General features: G+C 35.1%; 1 protein-coding gene across 9 annotated transcripts in view; it reads right to left on the bottom strand.

Moving 5' to 3' along the window:
- LOC125349993 (sodium channel protein type 1 subunit alpha) overlaps window positions 1-5,794 on the bottom strand; it is a 76,030-nt gene extending 70,236 nt beyond the window's left edge. For all 9 annotated transcript variants that reach the window (XM_048344257.1, XM_048344260.1, XM_048344261.1 and 6 more), the window contains exon 1: window positions 5,531-5,794. In XM_048344257.1, the coding sequence (XP_048200214.1) occupies window positions 5,531-5,794 (264 nt within the window). The remainder of the gene's footprint in view (window positions 1-5,530) is intronic.
- Window positions 5,795-13,961: the final 8,167 nt, after the last annotated feature.

Here is a 13,961-nt window from a genome sequence, read left to right as displayed (position 1 = left end):
ACTGACTTGTACTGTGTAACTCTTGATATAACAATACAACCTGAAAGAAGAACATCAGCCTTGAAACTCAGCCTCTTATAATAGCTTCATGATCACAGGCAATTGCTTGTCTTTAATAAAGTTAAGGGCTATCTTTGAAAACCATGTGCATTAAATAAGAATTGTAAATGTCTGCATTCTTAGTATATTGGGCCGACAGTGACTGCTTTTAATTGCCTAGTAAAACTTTTCTTCTCCAACAGACCCTAGTCTCTTCATTTTAGAGAAAATCATCTACTCTTGCTATGGATGCGCCTTGGATGGAAGTGAATTTTTAGCTGGGGTCATCTCGTGATTCTGATCTGGACTAAAGACATATATCCTGAGCATAGTCATTGGTATGAAGAGATCTAATGATAATAAATTCTCAACTTTTGCCTGAACCTAGAAAGAAAACTCTTTTTGGGGGGTTACTAGGCTTTAGGAGGGTAGCCTTGGGCTACTGGTGGCTATTTCTGTCATCTTGTGAGTGAAGGCAAAGGCAAAACTAGAAAAGGACTGCCCAAGTGGTGTCATTTTAAGTACTGACTCTTTTAGTATGTAAACCAAATTCACTCCATACAATGTCTTCCTTTTCTTTCTCCCCCAAAATAGTTTCTGTTGGGTTTTGACCACTTTCATTTAAAGAGGCTTTTATTAACCTAATAGATATCCATAAAGCTATACTGTATTTTATCTTCCAAAATGTTCACCATGGCACTGTTTCTGAGACTGAGATTGAGGTGTATTGAGACTGCAGGGTAAAGAAGAAATAATGAATGGGGAGAAAAATGTCTTAGAAGGTACCTTCAATGACCTTGATGTAAGTGACAGCTTGGTGCCTCATTTTCTAGAGGAGTTGATGATATACAAGGAACTGTTAATCAGAAATGGTCTTTATGCCAACCCAGGGAGTCATAATCATTTCACTACTACCTGTTTTCAGATTACCTATTAAATTTATTTTGTAAGGAAAACCTCATCCATCTCAATCCCAAAACATAAAATAAAAAGAGAACAACCACTAAAAAATTCCTGTAGCAATGGCAACCAGGTTTGATTTTGAAGCTCCTCACACAGGATTTTTCATGCAGTTCCAAAATAGGGATTGTAGATCTTTTTAAGACAACTAATAGAACACATTTTTAAAATGTCCCAGAGACAACCAAGGACAAAGTACAGTTTTAAGTGAATACATTTCCATATTCCATAATTAACAAACATCTATTTTCATTCCAGATTTAAAATACCTCATTCTATTTCCAGTAATCTGCCACATTGTCAAGAGGATATTTCTTCCCATGATACTAATGAGTCATCTGTAATTTTAAGAACATGCAAGGGGAGAAATTTTCTGTAACCACAGTAGGTGAAAAATTTGAATGTAGCCAAATAGCACAACATAATACAGACTATGAAAAGAAACTGAGAAAAAAAAGAAAGAAAAGAAGAAGGCCAAACAAGAGAAAGAGATGTTCACTAATGAAAGGGAGTCTTTCATTAAAGTGATGGAGCAAATAAAAAGAAAAAAGAATTCAACTTGGAATTATGTTTTGAAGAACCAGAGCTTATCAGAACAAAATGGCACAGATCATCTTGTGATTGTTCCTGATAACATTTCTATTTTTCCTCTAGTTCTTACCTTGAACTTCTGAAGGCTTGAAGCCTATGTAGAATCCCTAAAGATTTCATGTGCCAAAAACATTCATTAGAAGATTGCTATTGTTCTTGCAATTATTGATATTACTGATGATAGTGTAAACTAATAAGTTTAGTAGAAAATGTGAATGTTACATAATTTGCACATCAGAAATTGGGACAAAGGGGATAAAAATATGTGGACATATGTCATCAGAAAATAAAACATCAGTAACATTCTTGCAAGTTCACTGACATTGTCAAAGATCAAGTAGGGTTTTCAGTGTACAGTATCATTTGTATTCACTTGTTTCTTTTTTGTAGTGTCCAATTGTTCTTTAACATAAAATATCATGAAAAGAATGCATTCTACAGCCATTTTAGTCAGTCTTATTAGTTGAATAATGATCTCTTCCAAACTAATCTTGAAATTTAATTTCCATTATTGCAGTAAGAGGTGAGATTTTTATGTGGTAATTAGACTGTCAAAGCTATACCTTCACTGGTGGGTCCCAAACCATTATTAAACTTCAGTTTAGGAGTTTCTTACTGTCTTATCTTGCTTTGCAATGATGCAACGAGAGGCCTGTCTAGGGTATAACTCCTCCTTTTTGGATTCCCTATCCTCTAGAACTACAAGCCAATGAACTATGTTCATCATAAATTTCAGTTTCAAGTATTGTGTTATAATCACACAAAGGAACTAACAGAGTCAGTTTGCTTTATTTATGCTACATATAGTTCAGAAAGAATTTAGATGAGATTAGTGAGATGGTTCACAAACTGATAAGTTAAACTGAAATCCATTTGTACAACTACATAAAGATAATAAATATAAATTAAAAATTAAAACAAAAAACAAAAAAAAATGACACATCAGATATTGCACTGTAGTTTAAATTTTGGAAAGTCACTGGTCTAACTGATGTCTTCTGTCTAACTCACTTAGAAAACAATTCCCTAGTATTAGATAATGGGAAAACACCACTTAAGAAGCATTTTATAGACCCGATAGCTGTGGCAAGGGTAGTGTGTGGTGTGTGTGTGTGTGTGTGTGTGTGTGTGTGTGTGTGTATGTGATGTTCATTTCATTGTTTTAATAGTGACTATTGCTTTACCAATCAGGGTAATCAAGCTGTTCAAATAAAATTACTCATCAACTATTGAATGAAATGTTATTACTCTAACTTTATCCAGAGAAAATTTGTTAGCAATTCATGAATTCTTCAACCCTGAAACAATCAAATTATGAAAGAATATTTAAGATTAGAAAAACAGTACATAACTTATATAAACTTTTAAGCCAAGAAATTATTAAATAGGAAGATGCCAAACATGTGGCCCAATCTCATGTCATGTCTTAATAGCTTTTTAAGAATTTTGGTACTATAAAAAGTTTCATTTGCATTGCTGTTAAATGACTTTACATTTGTAGATTTGCTTGATGTCAGCTCAACGAGAAAGCAAAGGATATGGCTTACATGTGGAAAACTTTTTGGAAACAGTATTTCTCTTATCAGGTTGTTCTACTTACACATTGTATTTTGTCCCAAAATGACAGAATTCTTTTTCTTTCTCACACAATGTGTATTTGAAGATAAGGTTGGAGGATGTAGGAAGCAAGTTTAGATGAGAGCCTAACAAAGTTCATCTGGTTGTCAAGTGATTCCATCAGATTTGGTTTTATAAAAAATACTTAAGAACTTTAAGTAGTTATAAAAAGTGGGCAAATTTTGGTCTTCCGTGTGACTTTCTGTCATTTGTTATACACAACTAATTATAATCTAATCATGGACTGTATTAAGAAAGAACTTCCTGTTAAGATAATAGTTTTTAGCAATCTGAAAGATCTTTAAATTAAAAGATGGATAGCATGCTCTGGTTCCTCAGAAGAATTACTGCCCTTGACATGCATTCATTTGGTCTCTCTTGACACATTTATTTATAGTCTTACAAGTAAGGACTCAGCATAGGAGCTTGGATGCTAGATTTTATCCTATACGTTGGAAGGCTAGGCTCTTAGTGGCCTGAGTGATTTTTAGAAGGTGATTCTTCCATAGAATGAAGGCAAATGGGCTGAGGGCAGTGAAATGCCTGCTGGAGATGGAAACTTCATCCCCAAATGCACTGCAAGTGTCTAATTGCCCGAAATAAAGTAATATAGTCTACTATGTGAATAAATCTTTATGTATAACACATCATTAGAGTTTTTACCTCAGTAATAAAATAATTTATGTGAACTGAAATCTTTTAATAATTGACATGTCAGCATTTTCACAATCCTTATAAAAATAAAACCTATATAGGTTACTTAGTTTGAGCTTTTACTTTTCAGATATCATATTAAAGCAATGTCCACAGAACTGACTTAATGATAAAGGACAATTTTCCCCTCATTATATATGAGATATTTATGGCAGTTATGTGATAGATTATCTCCAAACAAGATTTGACAATGAAATATTAAAAAAGCAAAGTTAATTAAAGAAAATAAAGTGAATAGAAAATGATTCTTCATTCTTCTACTATGAATTGGCCAAGTGAGTTTTTAAAAAAGGAAAGTGAGTTGCACTTTGACTATCTATATCCTGAAAAGTAAAAACAAAGAACAGATCTGTGTGAGGGTTTCACATCTGAAACTATAAAAATCAATGTGAAGTGATTCACAAAATAATTTTACTTAATTCCACATAGTAAAATTGCTAGGATTTTGCATGCACTTGGTATGTGCAGGATAGGTTGTACTCCTAGCCCTTGCATGCATGCAAAGCCATTCAAGATTAGACTAGCAGTAAGAATCATTAAAATTTTAGGGGATATATTAAGAACCATATCCAACAAAAACACTGATTTCTTAATATTCCAGCAAGTGCTAACAAATTTATTGGATCTGGTGTGAAAGATAATAAATTATTGGAAATTAACTGAAGTAATACATTTAAACCAACATTGATGTAGTAATATTGTTTGAGTTTATATTTCATTGTGTTTCCATTTTGGAAATCATACTGATAGTAAGAGTCTGAGTACTTAACAGAAGTGTTCTTTTCAAGCATGATACAGAAAATGCACGTGTTCAAGTGTCATTCATAGGTCCTGCAGAATAGTACATTTTTGTTAATTCTATCAGTGTCAATATATTTCTACCAAAAGTTTGAATAATTTATAAATGGCATTATAGTCCATGTAGGAAAAAGTTTCTCCAGGAAAATTATTTGATATATTATTTATGGCATTATAAAGAAATGAGAAACTCTTACAGTATCAAAGTTTTGTCCCATAAAATTAGTACTGATACTGTTTAATCCTGAGTAATATATGAAGGCTTCAAAATATCGAAGTGCAAACATTTACATCAAATTGCATAGTAAATGTCATCTGTAGGGGCAAGTTTTTAATTTGTTAAGTTAGCTGCCTACAACTTGCATGTTTTTTTTTTGCCTGTTCTGGAGCTTGAACTCAGGGCCTGAGCAGTTCCCCTGGCTTCTTTTTGCTCAAGGCTAGCATTCTACCACTTAAGCCACAGTGCCATTTCCAGATTTTTCTGTTTATGTGGTGCTAAAGAATCGAACCCAGGGATTCATGCATGTTAGGCAAGCACTCTACCACGAAGCCACAATCCCAGCCCTATTGCATATATTTTTAGGTCTCTATCATTATACATTTGGGGCAGCTCCATCTGTTATAATAAAACCAACTTACTTCTCATGTATATTCATAGAACACCCACAAATGTATCACATTTCTTAAACAGAAGGATACTTAAGATTTTGTGCTAATTCAGCTCATAATTTGCATAACAGTGCAATGTATGCTGTTGGCAAGGAGCAGCAATATATGCTTGATTTAAAGACAGAAAACAAAAGCCACTCACTTTTTTGTTGATATAATATGGGTCCAGGTCCTCCAGGGGCTCTGACACCATCTCTGGAGGAATGTCTCCATAAATAAATGGAAGGTTCTTTCCAGCTTCCAAGTCACTATTTGGCTTTGGGCCATTTTCGTCATCATCTTTTTTATCTGGTTTGGGATTCTTAGCCTTTTCTTCTGCAATGCGTCTTTCGATAGCCACGAGAGATTCTCTGGTGAAGAAGTTGAAGCTGTCAGGTCCCGGTGGTACAAGCACTGTTTGTTCCATCTTGTCATCCTGCACATTTTAATTACCATTTACTCTGCATATGATGTGCCTGAAAAAGAATACAGATGCGCTTGTGAAAGAGCAAGTGAAGAGATATGAGTATCTATAAATGCATGGCCGCAAATATGAACTAGAGGATTTAACCTTTTATTTTTGCTTCCAAATGAAATGGGCCATCTAAATACACAAATTCCTGACTTGTGTGTTGTCTCCAATGAATTTTGTTACACTTCCCCTGTATGTTGACTTTTGGGCTTTACAGATAGAGGAGTTGTGCTATGTGTTGACTAGAAGTATCTAGTCAAGGCACATTAGGTTAATTGCCACCAAGACACATATGGGCTATTCTCTCTGAGACCCACCCAGATGATGATGACTGTGCTCATTAAGACTTAGGATAGCTCAAACAAGTCAACAAGAATTGAAAGAAATGAATTGCCTCTGAGAGGATATAAAAACTAATTATGACAACGTCACAATGGAGTCCTGCCCAAGCTGGTCAGAAGAGTTTGGGGCTGCAAGTCCTAAGGACCAAAAAGTCACTGCTGTCCTAGTGGACCTTCAGCTAGTCTGTGTGTGACTTGAGATGAATAGAATTATATGGCTCGTTCACTTTATTATCTATGGGGGAGGTTGGCCTATCCTATACATAGAGAAAATAACAGTCCAAGTTTGGATAAATTACATGTATGTGATTATGAATGAGAGTAATCTGAAAATAAAAGTAGTCTGAAAATAAATTACTAAATTGAAGGAGTGACAGCAGATAGTTGTTGGTTCAGGAGATAGCAGGATTCCAAGGAAAAATAACTTAAAAGAAGACAGTGCCACACCATCAGTAGGAAGTGATGTATTTTTCTTCACTAAAGCAATAATAATATTCTTGCTGATTCAATAGTCTAATAGTGCTACACATATTATGTGGAAATGAGGCCAAACTCTCAGGTCCATCTAGCAGAGTCATAACTGATCTGCCGCCAGAGGCCAATCCCAGATACACTATTTTAAGGTATATTTATTAAGGGCTCAAATTTCACAGCTATTCCTCTGCCAAAGCTTCCCAGGGCCTGAGATCTGCTTGAGCACGTTTTGTTTAGATACCACATCAACTTGTTAAGATCATCATAGCTTTGGCTTACATGAGCTACAACAATAAAATTGCAAAAATATTTGTGAGGTGTCTTACAGGGATCTTAGATTTAACTGAAGGAGGATCCCTGCATTTGGGTTTATTCCTGTAATTTTCAGTGGATGACCAGAAAAAGAGGAGAATCTAAGTCTAAATTTGTACCTTCGGTCGGTTAGCTTAGGACTTGGAGAACAGGCTGCCTATAAAGCTACAGACAAAAGAGTTTTATATAAAATTTCTAGTTCCTCAATTAGGAACCAAGAAAAGATTGTCATTTAGTTATCTGCAAATGTAAAGTTTAGGGATAAAAAGTACACACACACACACACACACACACACACACACACACACAATGTTTAGTTTCCATCCCACCTCACTATGTTGCCTCAGAGACAACATTTATTTGTACCTACATTTTTTTCTAGGTAGGTAACATGTCTGCACTAGCACAGAGTGTGTATTTTTGTTCATAGTCCATGTTAAACACAGATGTAATAATAATATGCATACACATGTTGTAGATCCTGTATTTGGCATTTAAAATAAATATGTTAGAATTTAATCCAACTCAGATTTTATAGATTGGAATCATTCTTTTTATAGACTACATAGTTTTTCACTTTTCATTTCATATATGCCCTGTAATAAACACAATCATGATATAGAAAAGAAGGGAAAACTCACACATATATGCACAGGCACACATACTAGCAGAACAGAAAAAAAAAGCTTAAAAACAGACCCACAAAAATACACCTGATCTTTTGCAAAGAAGCAGTATAGCACAGAACAATAAAAAGACAAGTCTTTCGAATAAGTATTGCCCAAACAACATCTACAAGCAACAGTAAACACAAATTTATGCACAGATATACCATGCACAAAAATTAACTCAAAATAGATCATAGATTCAACTGTAAAATGCAAAACCATAAAATTTCCAAAAGCTGACAGTAGAGAAACCCTAGTTGTCCTTTTGGATTACTGGAACTTCTAAATTGTGACACAAAAGATATGATCTGGAAAAGGAGACTTGATAAGCCAACAGATTGGGAGAAGATCTTTACCAGTCATACCACTGACAAAGGCCTCATATCTAAAATATATGCAGAAACCCCAAAATTAAATTCCTCCAAAAATCCTCAAAGAACCAACAACCCCCTTAACAAGTGGGCTAAAGATCTAAAAAGAGACTTCTCTGAAGAGGAAATGAGAATGGCTAAGAGACACATGAAGAAATGCCCTATATCACTGGCCATAAAAGAAACACAAATCAAAACAACGTTGAGATTCCACCTTATCACAGTAAGGAAAACTTACATTATCAGGAAAACTAACAACAACAAATGCTGGAGGGGAGGTGACCAAAAGAGACACCTACTACATTGTTGGTGGGAATGTAAACTTGTTCAACCACTCTGGAAAGCAGTATGGAAGTTCCTCAGAAGGCTAAACATAGGGCTCACCTACGACCCAGCAGCCCCATTCTTGGGCATCTATCCAAAAGATTACAATCAAGAACACACTAAAGCCACCAGCACAACAATGTTCATCGCAGCACAATTTGTCAGTGCTAAAATATGGAAACAACCCAGATGCCCCTCAGTAGAAGAATGGATCAGGAAAATGTCATACATATACAACATATGTTCGACATGTTGTACATATGCTTCTATCAGAGAGAATGACATTGCCCCATTCCCAAGAAAAAGGAAGGACTTGACAAAATTAGACTAAGTGAAGTGAGCCAGACCCAAAGAAACATGGACTCTATGGTTTCCCTCATAGGGAATAATTAGTACATGTTTAGGATAGTCATAGCAGAAGATCACCATAGCCCAATAGCTATGCCCTTGTGAACACATAAGATGATGGTAATTGAAATGAACTCCATGTTATGGAAGCACGTGTTATATCATTGTTGTAATTATTTTCAACATGCCATGTGAAACTATACCTTTTGTTTGTTTGTTTGTTTCTCTCCTATTCTCTTCCTGTGGTTTTACCTCCGCTATCACTGTATCTCATCTTACTACCCTATATATTGTATACACGTGTATTAGAACTAGGGAAGGGAAAAGGAATATCAAAATCCAGAGAAAAAGGAACAAAAGACAAACGATTCCAAAAGCAATACTTACAAAACCATTTGGTGTCAACCAACTGTACAACTCATGGGGGAGAGAGGAAGGGGAGGGGGGAAATGGGGGTGGGGAATGAGGGAGGAGGTAACAAGTTGAACAAGAAATGTATTCACTGCCTTACATATGAAACTGCAACCCCTCTGTACTTCACAATGAAAATAAAGGGAAAAAATCAAAGACAAAAGTATAGCATAGAACATACATATACCAATTACATAAGTTATTCACAATCATGACCAAATGTTATGTACAGTGCATAATGAAATGGCTGCTCTAAGTTCTTTTCCTATGTTAGTGTTAGAGTTTGAAATCAGAGGCCTTGCTGCCACTCTACCATTTGAGGCATCCCTCAGCTGATGTTTGGCTGGCTAATAAAAGATGGAGTCTCTTGGACTTTTTGCCTGGGTTATCTTTGAACTGGAGTATTCCAGGTCTCAGCCTCCTGAGTAGCCTTTACTGAGTAATTGGTACCAAGATTCTACTGCACTGTAATCCTAGCTACCCAAGGCGAGATCTGAGGATTACAGTTCAAAGCCAACCTAGGAAGAAAGACTCTTATCTCCAATTAACTACTTTAAGTCAGAAGTGGAGCTGTGGCTGGTAGTGGTAGGGTGCTATCCTTGAGCAAAAGAGCTCAGGGACAGTGTCCAGTCCCTGAGTTCATGCCTCACAACCAACAAACAAATCACCCAAACATCTATAACCTATTCTGTAATATTACTTATGAAATTTATTATAAATGCTAAAATGTTGAAATAGTGTTTTATAGTGGAAACACAACTGTGTTTCAATGTAAGAATTTAAAACTGAGTACTTTATGATAATGTGCTTCATTAGAGATGCAAAAACAACCTAAAAAAAACCCTTCCCTTTCATCTTATGGCTTTTTCTTTATATTAGAGCCAGCATAAGTATGTCTTGGAAATTCCAAGAAGCTACTTTGTAGTGTTTTCGTCATCCATTTTATTGAAAGGTGTTACTACCAAAAACAACAAAAATATGTAATCAGTTATTCTTACCATTGGGTTCCCATATAAATTATTTTTATTGTACAAGAAAGTATTCACCTTTTATAGAGAATATTTCAAACACACGAATGTTTTTTCATAAATATCTTTCTTAGAAATAAGTTATTTTGGTGTGTTTTTAACAAAACCTTTATTTCACTTGCCTTTAACAGGATCTACTCCACTTTTATAATTGTAGTGAACTTAATAATATATTCATTTACGTACTTAAAACATTTAAGTTAAAAAATTTAACAGCCTTAAAATTTCATTGCACTTAGGGACTACGTTTGAGAAGAGATTATATACCTAGTACGTTTCTTCTTGTACAATTGCATATTTCTGTTTTTTTTTTATAACATTCTAGAAACAAAATGACAAAGTACAAATTTATTCATTCACTAGTGATTTCATTGATGTAGTACCAAAGCCTACTACACGCAAAATGAGTTCTCTATGTAAAACGTTGTCTATACTCAGAAGCTCACCATGTGAGCTTAACACTATGTGTTAAAAATGCTCTATGTTTATTTAAAATACAATATCAATTGCATTCTGAGTGTGTTTGAAATTGAGAAATATGTAATAACCAAAGTTTTATATAATAAATTTCTAGAGTTACTAGAAATATTTGCTTATATGTTATTAATGAATGAAATACCTAGAAACCAAATGAGAACTAAATTTATAATCCAATCAAAGGAGTTAATTTGGAACATAAACTCACTTTGGCAATATATTTGTGGTAGTATTCAATGAACACAAAAGAAGGGGAAGAAGGTAGATTCATTCAACAGTTTCTCTAGTGTGCTTATCCAAAAGCTTGTATAAATGACCTACAGAAAAATTCTACTCAAATACAGTTATAATAGAAATAATCCTGTCTTTAATTCTATTTTGCTTTGAGCAATGGTATTTTTGATAAAATAATCTACTGGGTTTCACCTTTTTGGGGATTGCTATTTCCAGGTTATGCTTTTCATTACAGCTTCAATTATTTTTTGAAACTTTGTCAACTATTCAACCATGGAGTGGGATGAGAAATAGGTTGACTTAATGCATTCCTGAAGAAAATGATGGTTTGACAGAATGAAATGCAGACATGTATGTCCTAGACTTGGATCGAGAGCCTTAGCCATTAGAAAATTCAGCCTGTGGTAGTACCATAGATTTATATGCACTCTACACACACACACACACACACACACACACACACACACACACACACACGCACACTTCCTTATTTCAAGCGTCTTATGAAGTCGTTATATTTCAGGCATTTTAGTAGAATAGTAACATAAATGATTTAAAGTCAACACCTACTCTTTCTTAGTAGAATCTTATAAGTATCACAGATTGGATTTAGAAGTCCATGGGCAGGGCAGAGTTACATGTATAAGCAATGAGAATCTCTAGGGTGGAGAAGAGGATGGGATAGTCTATGGCAGGTGGTACAGTTTCAGAGGGGATAGCTGCAGGTTGGATGCTAAAGTGGGAAGTCCTCAGGCTTTCCAAATACTCCCATACACTAAGAACGCACAAGTGAAAGATATTAGGAATTTTAAGGTGGAAAAATGGGCAACTCGCTTGTGGTCAATGTTCAACCATTTGCTTCATACAAGGAGAACAAATGGCTGGATACTGACCACAACTAAATATATGTGAACACGAAAGACTTCTTAAAAGGTCACATTTCTAGAAAGGTCATAGTATAGGCCATAATGATTACACTGCCAAACTGAACAATGAATATTTTTCATCTCTTCTCTCTTAAACATCACTTTTGACTGACATTCAGATATGTTATTTAGCAAGCTCTGTCTATCGTTCTTTGTGGAGAATATAATTATTATCAGAATACTTTTTTTCCTTACAGTGAAGGTAGTCATTAAATGTATAACCACAGACTGTGCTCCAATAGCACAAGCTCTAGTATGTTTCAAATTCCACCTGGTCAGACAAATCCATGAGATTTGTATATCTAATTAACTAGCAAAAAGATAAAAACAGGGGTGTGATTCAAATGGTGGAGTGCCAACCCTAGTAAGAAAAACAAACCAAGCAATTATGTGAGTTCTTGAGTTCAAGTCCCATATGGGACACACACACACACACACACACACACACACACACACACACACACACTCACACACACACACACAGAAAGTAGAACTAAGGATTTTGCAAAATGTGTAATTCAAGATCAGTTCAGATGATCATAATCATATTGGAAATAATTTCAAGGACAAGAATAGTGATGCATTGGCTATAATCCCAATCATAGAGAAGTGGAGGCAGGGGCATCATAAATCCAAAGTACTGCATACTGAAAGTCTATCAAAAAAATAAAAGCAAAAAAAAAAAAAACCCAGCAAACAATCCAACCAACAAATAAAAACCTCAGAGTATTCAAGGGAGTTCCTCTAGACAGCATATAGCCATGTCCTCAATTATAAACACATTATTTGCTAGGCTCTTTTAGTAACTGTCTTAATTAGAAATACATCATTTTATTCTGGTGGGTAAATGATCTGCTTCTAGAGATTTGGGAGAATACAGAAATTAGAAGTGTTCATTTTGTGATTACGTTGGTGCTTGCAGATTTTGAGGTAAGATGATGAAGCCTCATGTAGGCTTCTCAGGTCTGCTAAGTTGAAAACAAGGACGGCACTGACTTCCTTCCTTTTCCTTACCATATGCAACTTGCATATGCTAAGTTTTGAACAAAACAATTACTTGGAGAAGAGAAAATTAGACTTGTTCCCTCTTCCCATTCTTTCTTTACTTCTCACCATGTAATGCATTGCAAGTCCAGTCAGTTTTATTTAAAACACTCATGTCTAGAAGTAACCTAATAAAAAACCAAGGCAAGATAGAGGCTGAATGTCATTTTTCTTGCTTTTCTCTGAGGCAATATAGGTCATTTTTGTCTAGGGTACTGGCAGAGGTAGGGATTATATAGCTATAAGTAGTAGCCAGAAAAAATTCTGCTAGAGTCAGCAGTTATCTTTCTATTGCTGTGAAACAATAATGCAAGAACCAAAAAAAAAAAAAAAAAAAAAAAAAAAAGAAGAAGAAAATAAAAAGCTTACTTGGTTTAAGTTCTTTGGAATAAATGGAGGCCAGCATTAACATTTAACACAAGAAGGAAAATGAATCTACTCTTTGCGAATAGCTACGTTGGTAACCCTTTCTTTGAAACAAGGCAATATTTTCAGTCAGTATAGATATCTTTGGAGGTTTGTAGCATGATTACACTGCCTATATCCGTTTGGTGGGATCTTTATGGATCATCTGAGAATTAGTGCTCTTAACAACTCAGTTATTTAACTCCCCCCCACCCCACTTTTCACTCTTGTGAATATTGCCCTAGAATGTGAAATGGTTCAAGGGATGCTCTTGAGCTGCTACAGCCAGAACGTTTAACTGACACTGCACATGATATGTCCCAGAGTATAAGGTAGATTCCTGTTTGGAAAAGGGACCTATTTTTAGCATAAACTTAGTTTGAGTTGCTCTTATTATTCTAAGAAATGTTTTGAAAACCATCTTATCACAAACTGCCATAGGCATAGGTGATGTCTGAATAATCAGCACAGAACCCAGGGGCAACTAGGGGAAATAGAATAGAGCTCCAAGAGCAAGAGAGACTTCTGAGAGAAGGGAGAAAAAGAGTATGACCCACAGATTAACTGCTCTGGGCAATAAATGTCTGGTATTATACCTTTACTTATCACAATGATTTAAAGGGAAAAACGGGAATACCTTTAGGTATGAGAAATTGAAGCTATAAGTGTCAGGACTTGTTAAACACTTTATAAATTCTGAGTATGAACCATTCTAGTGAAGGAAATAATTGTGTATAATTATTGCTGTAGACTCTTGTT

This window comes from Perognathus longimembris, chromosome 4 (genome assembly GCF_023159225.1).
Source record: "Perognathus longimembris pacificus isolate PPM17 chromosome 4, ASM2315922v1, whole genome shotgun sequence".
NCBI classification, from domain to species: domain Eukaryota; kingdom Metazoa; phylum Chordata; class Mammalia; order Rodentia; family Heteromyidae; genus Perognathus; species Perognathus longimembris.
Note: the sequence above shows the minus strand (reverse complement) of the source record. Positions and strands in the feature narration are given on the sequence as shown.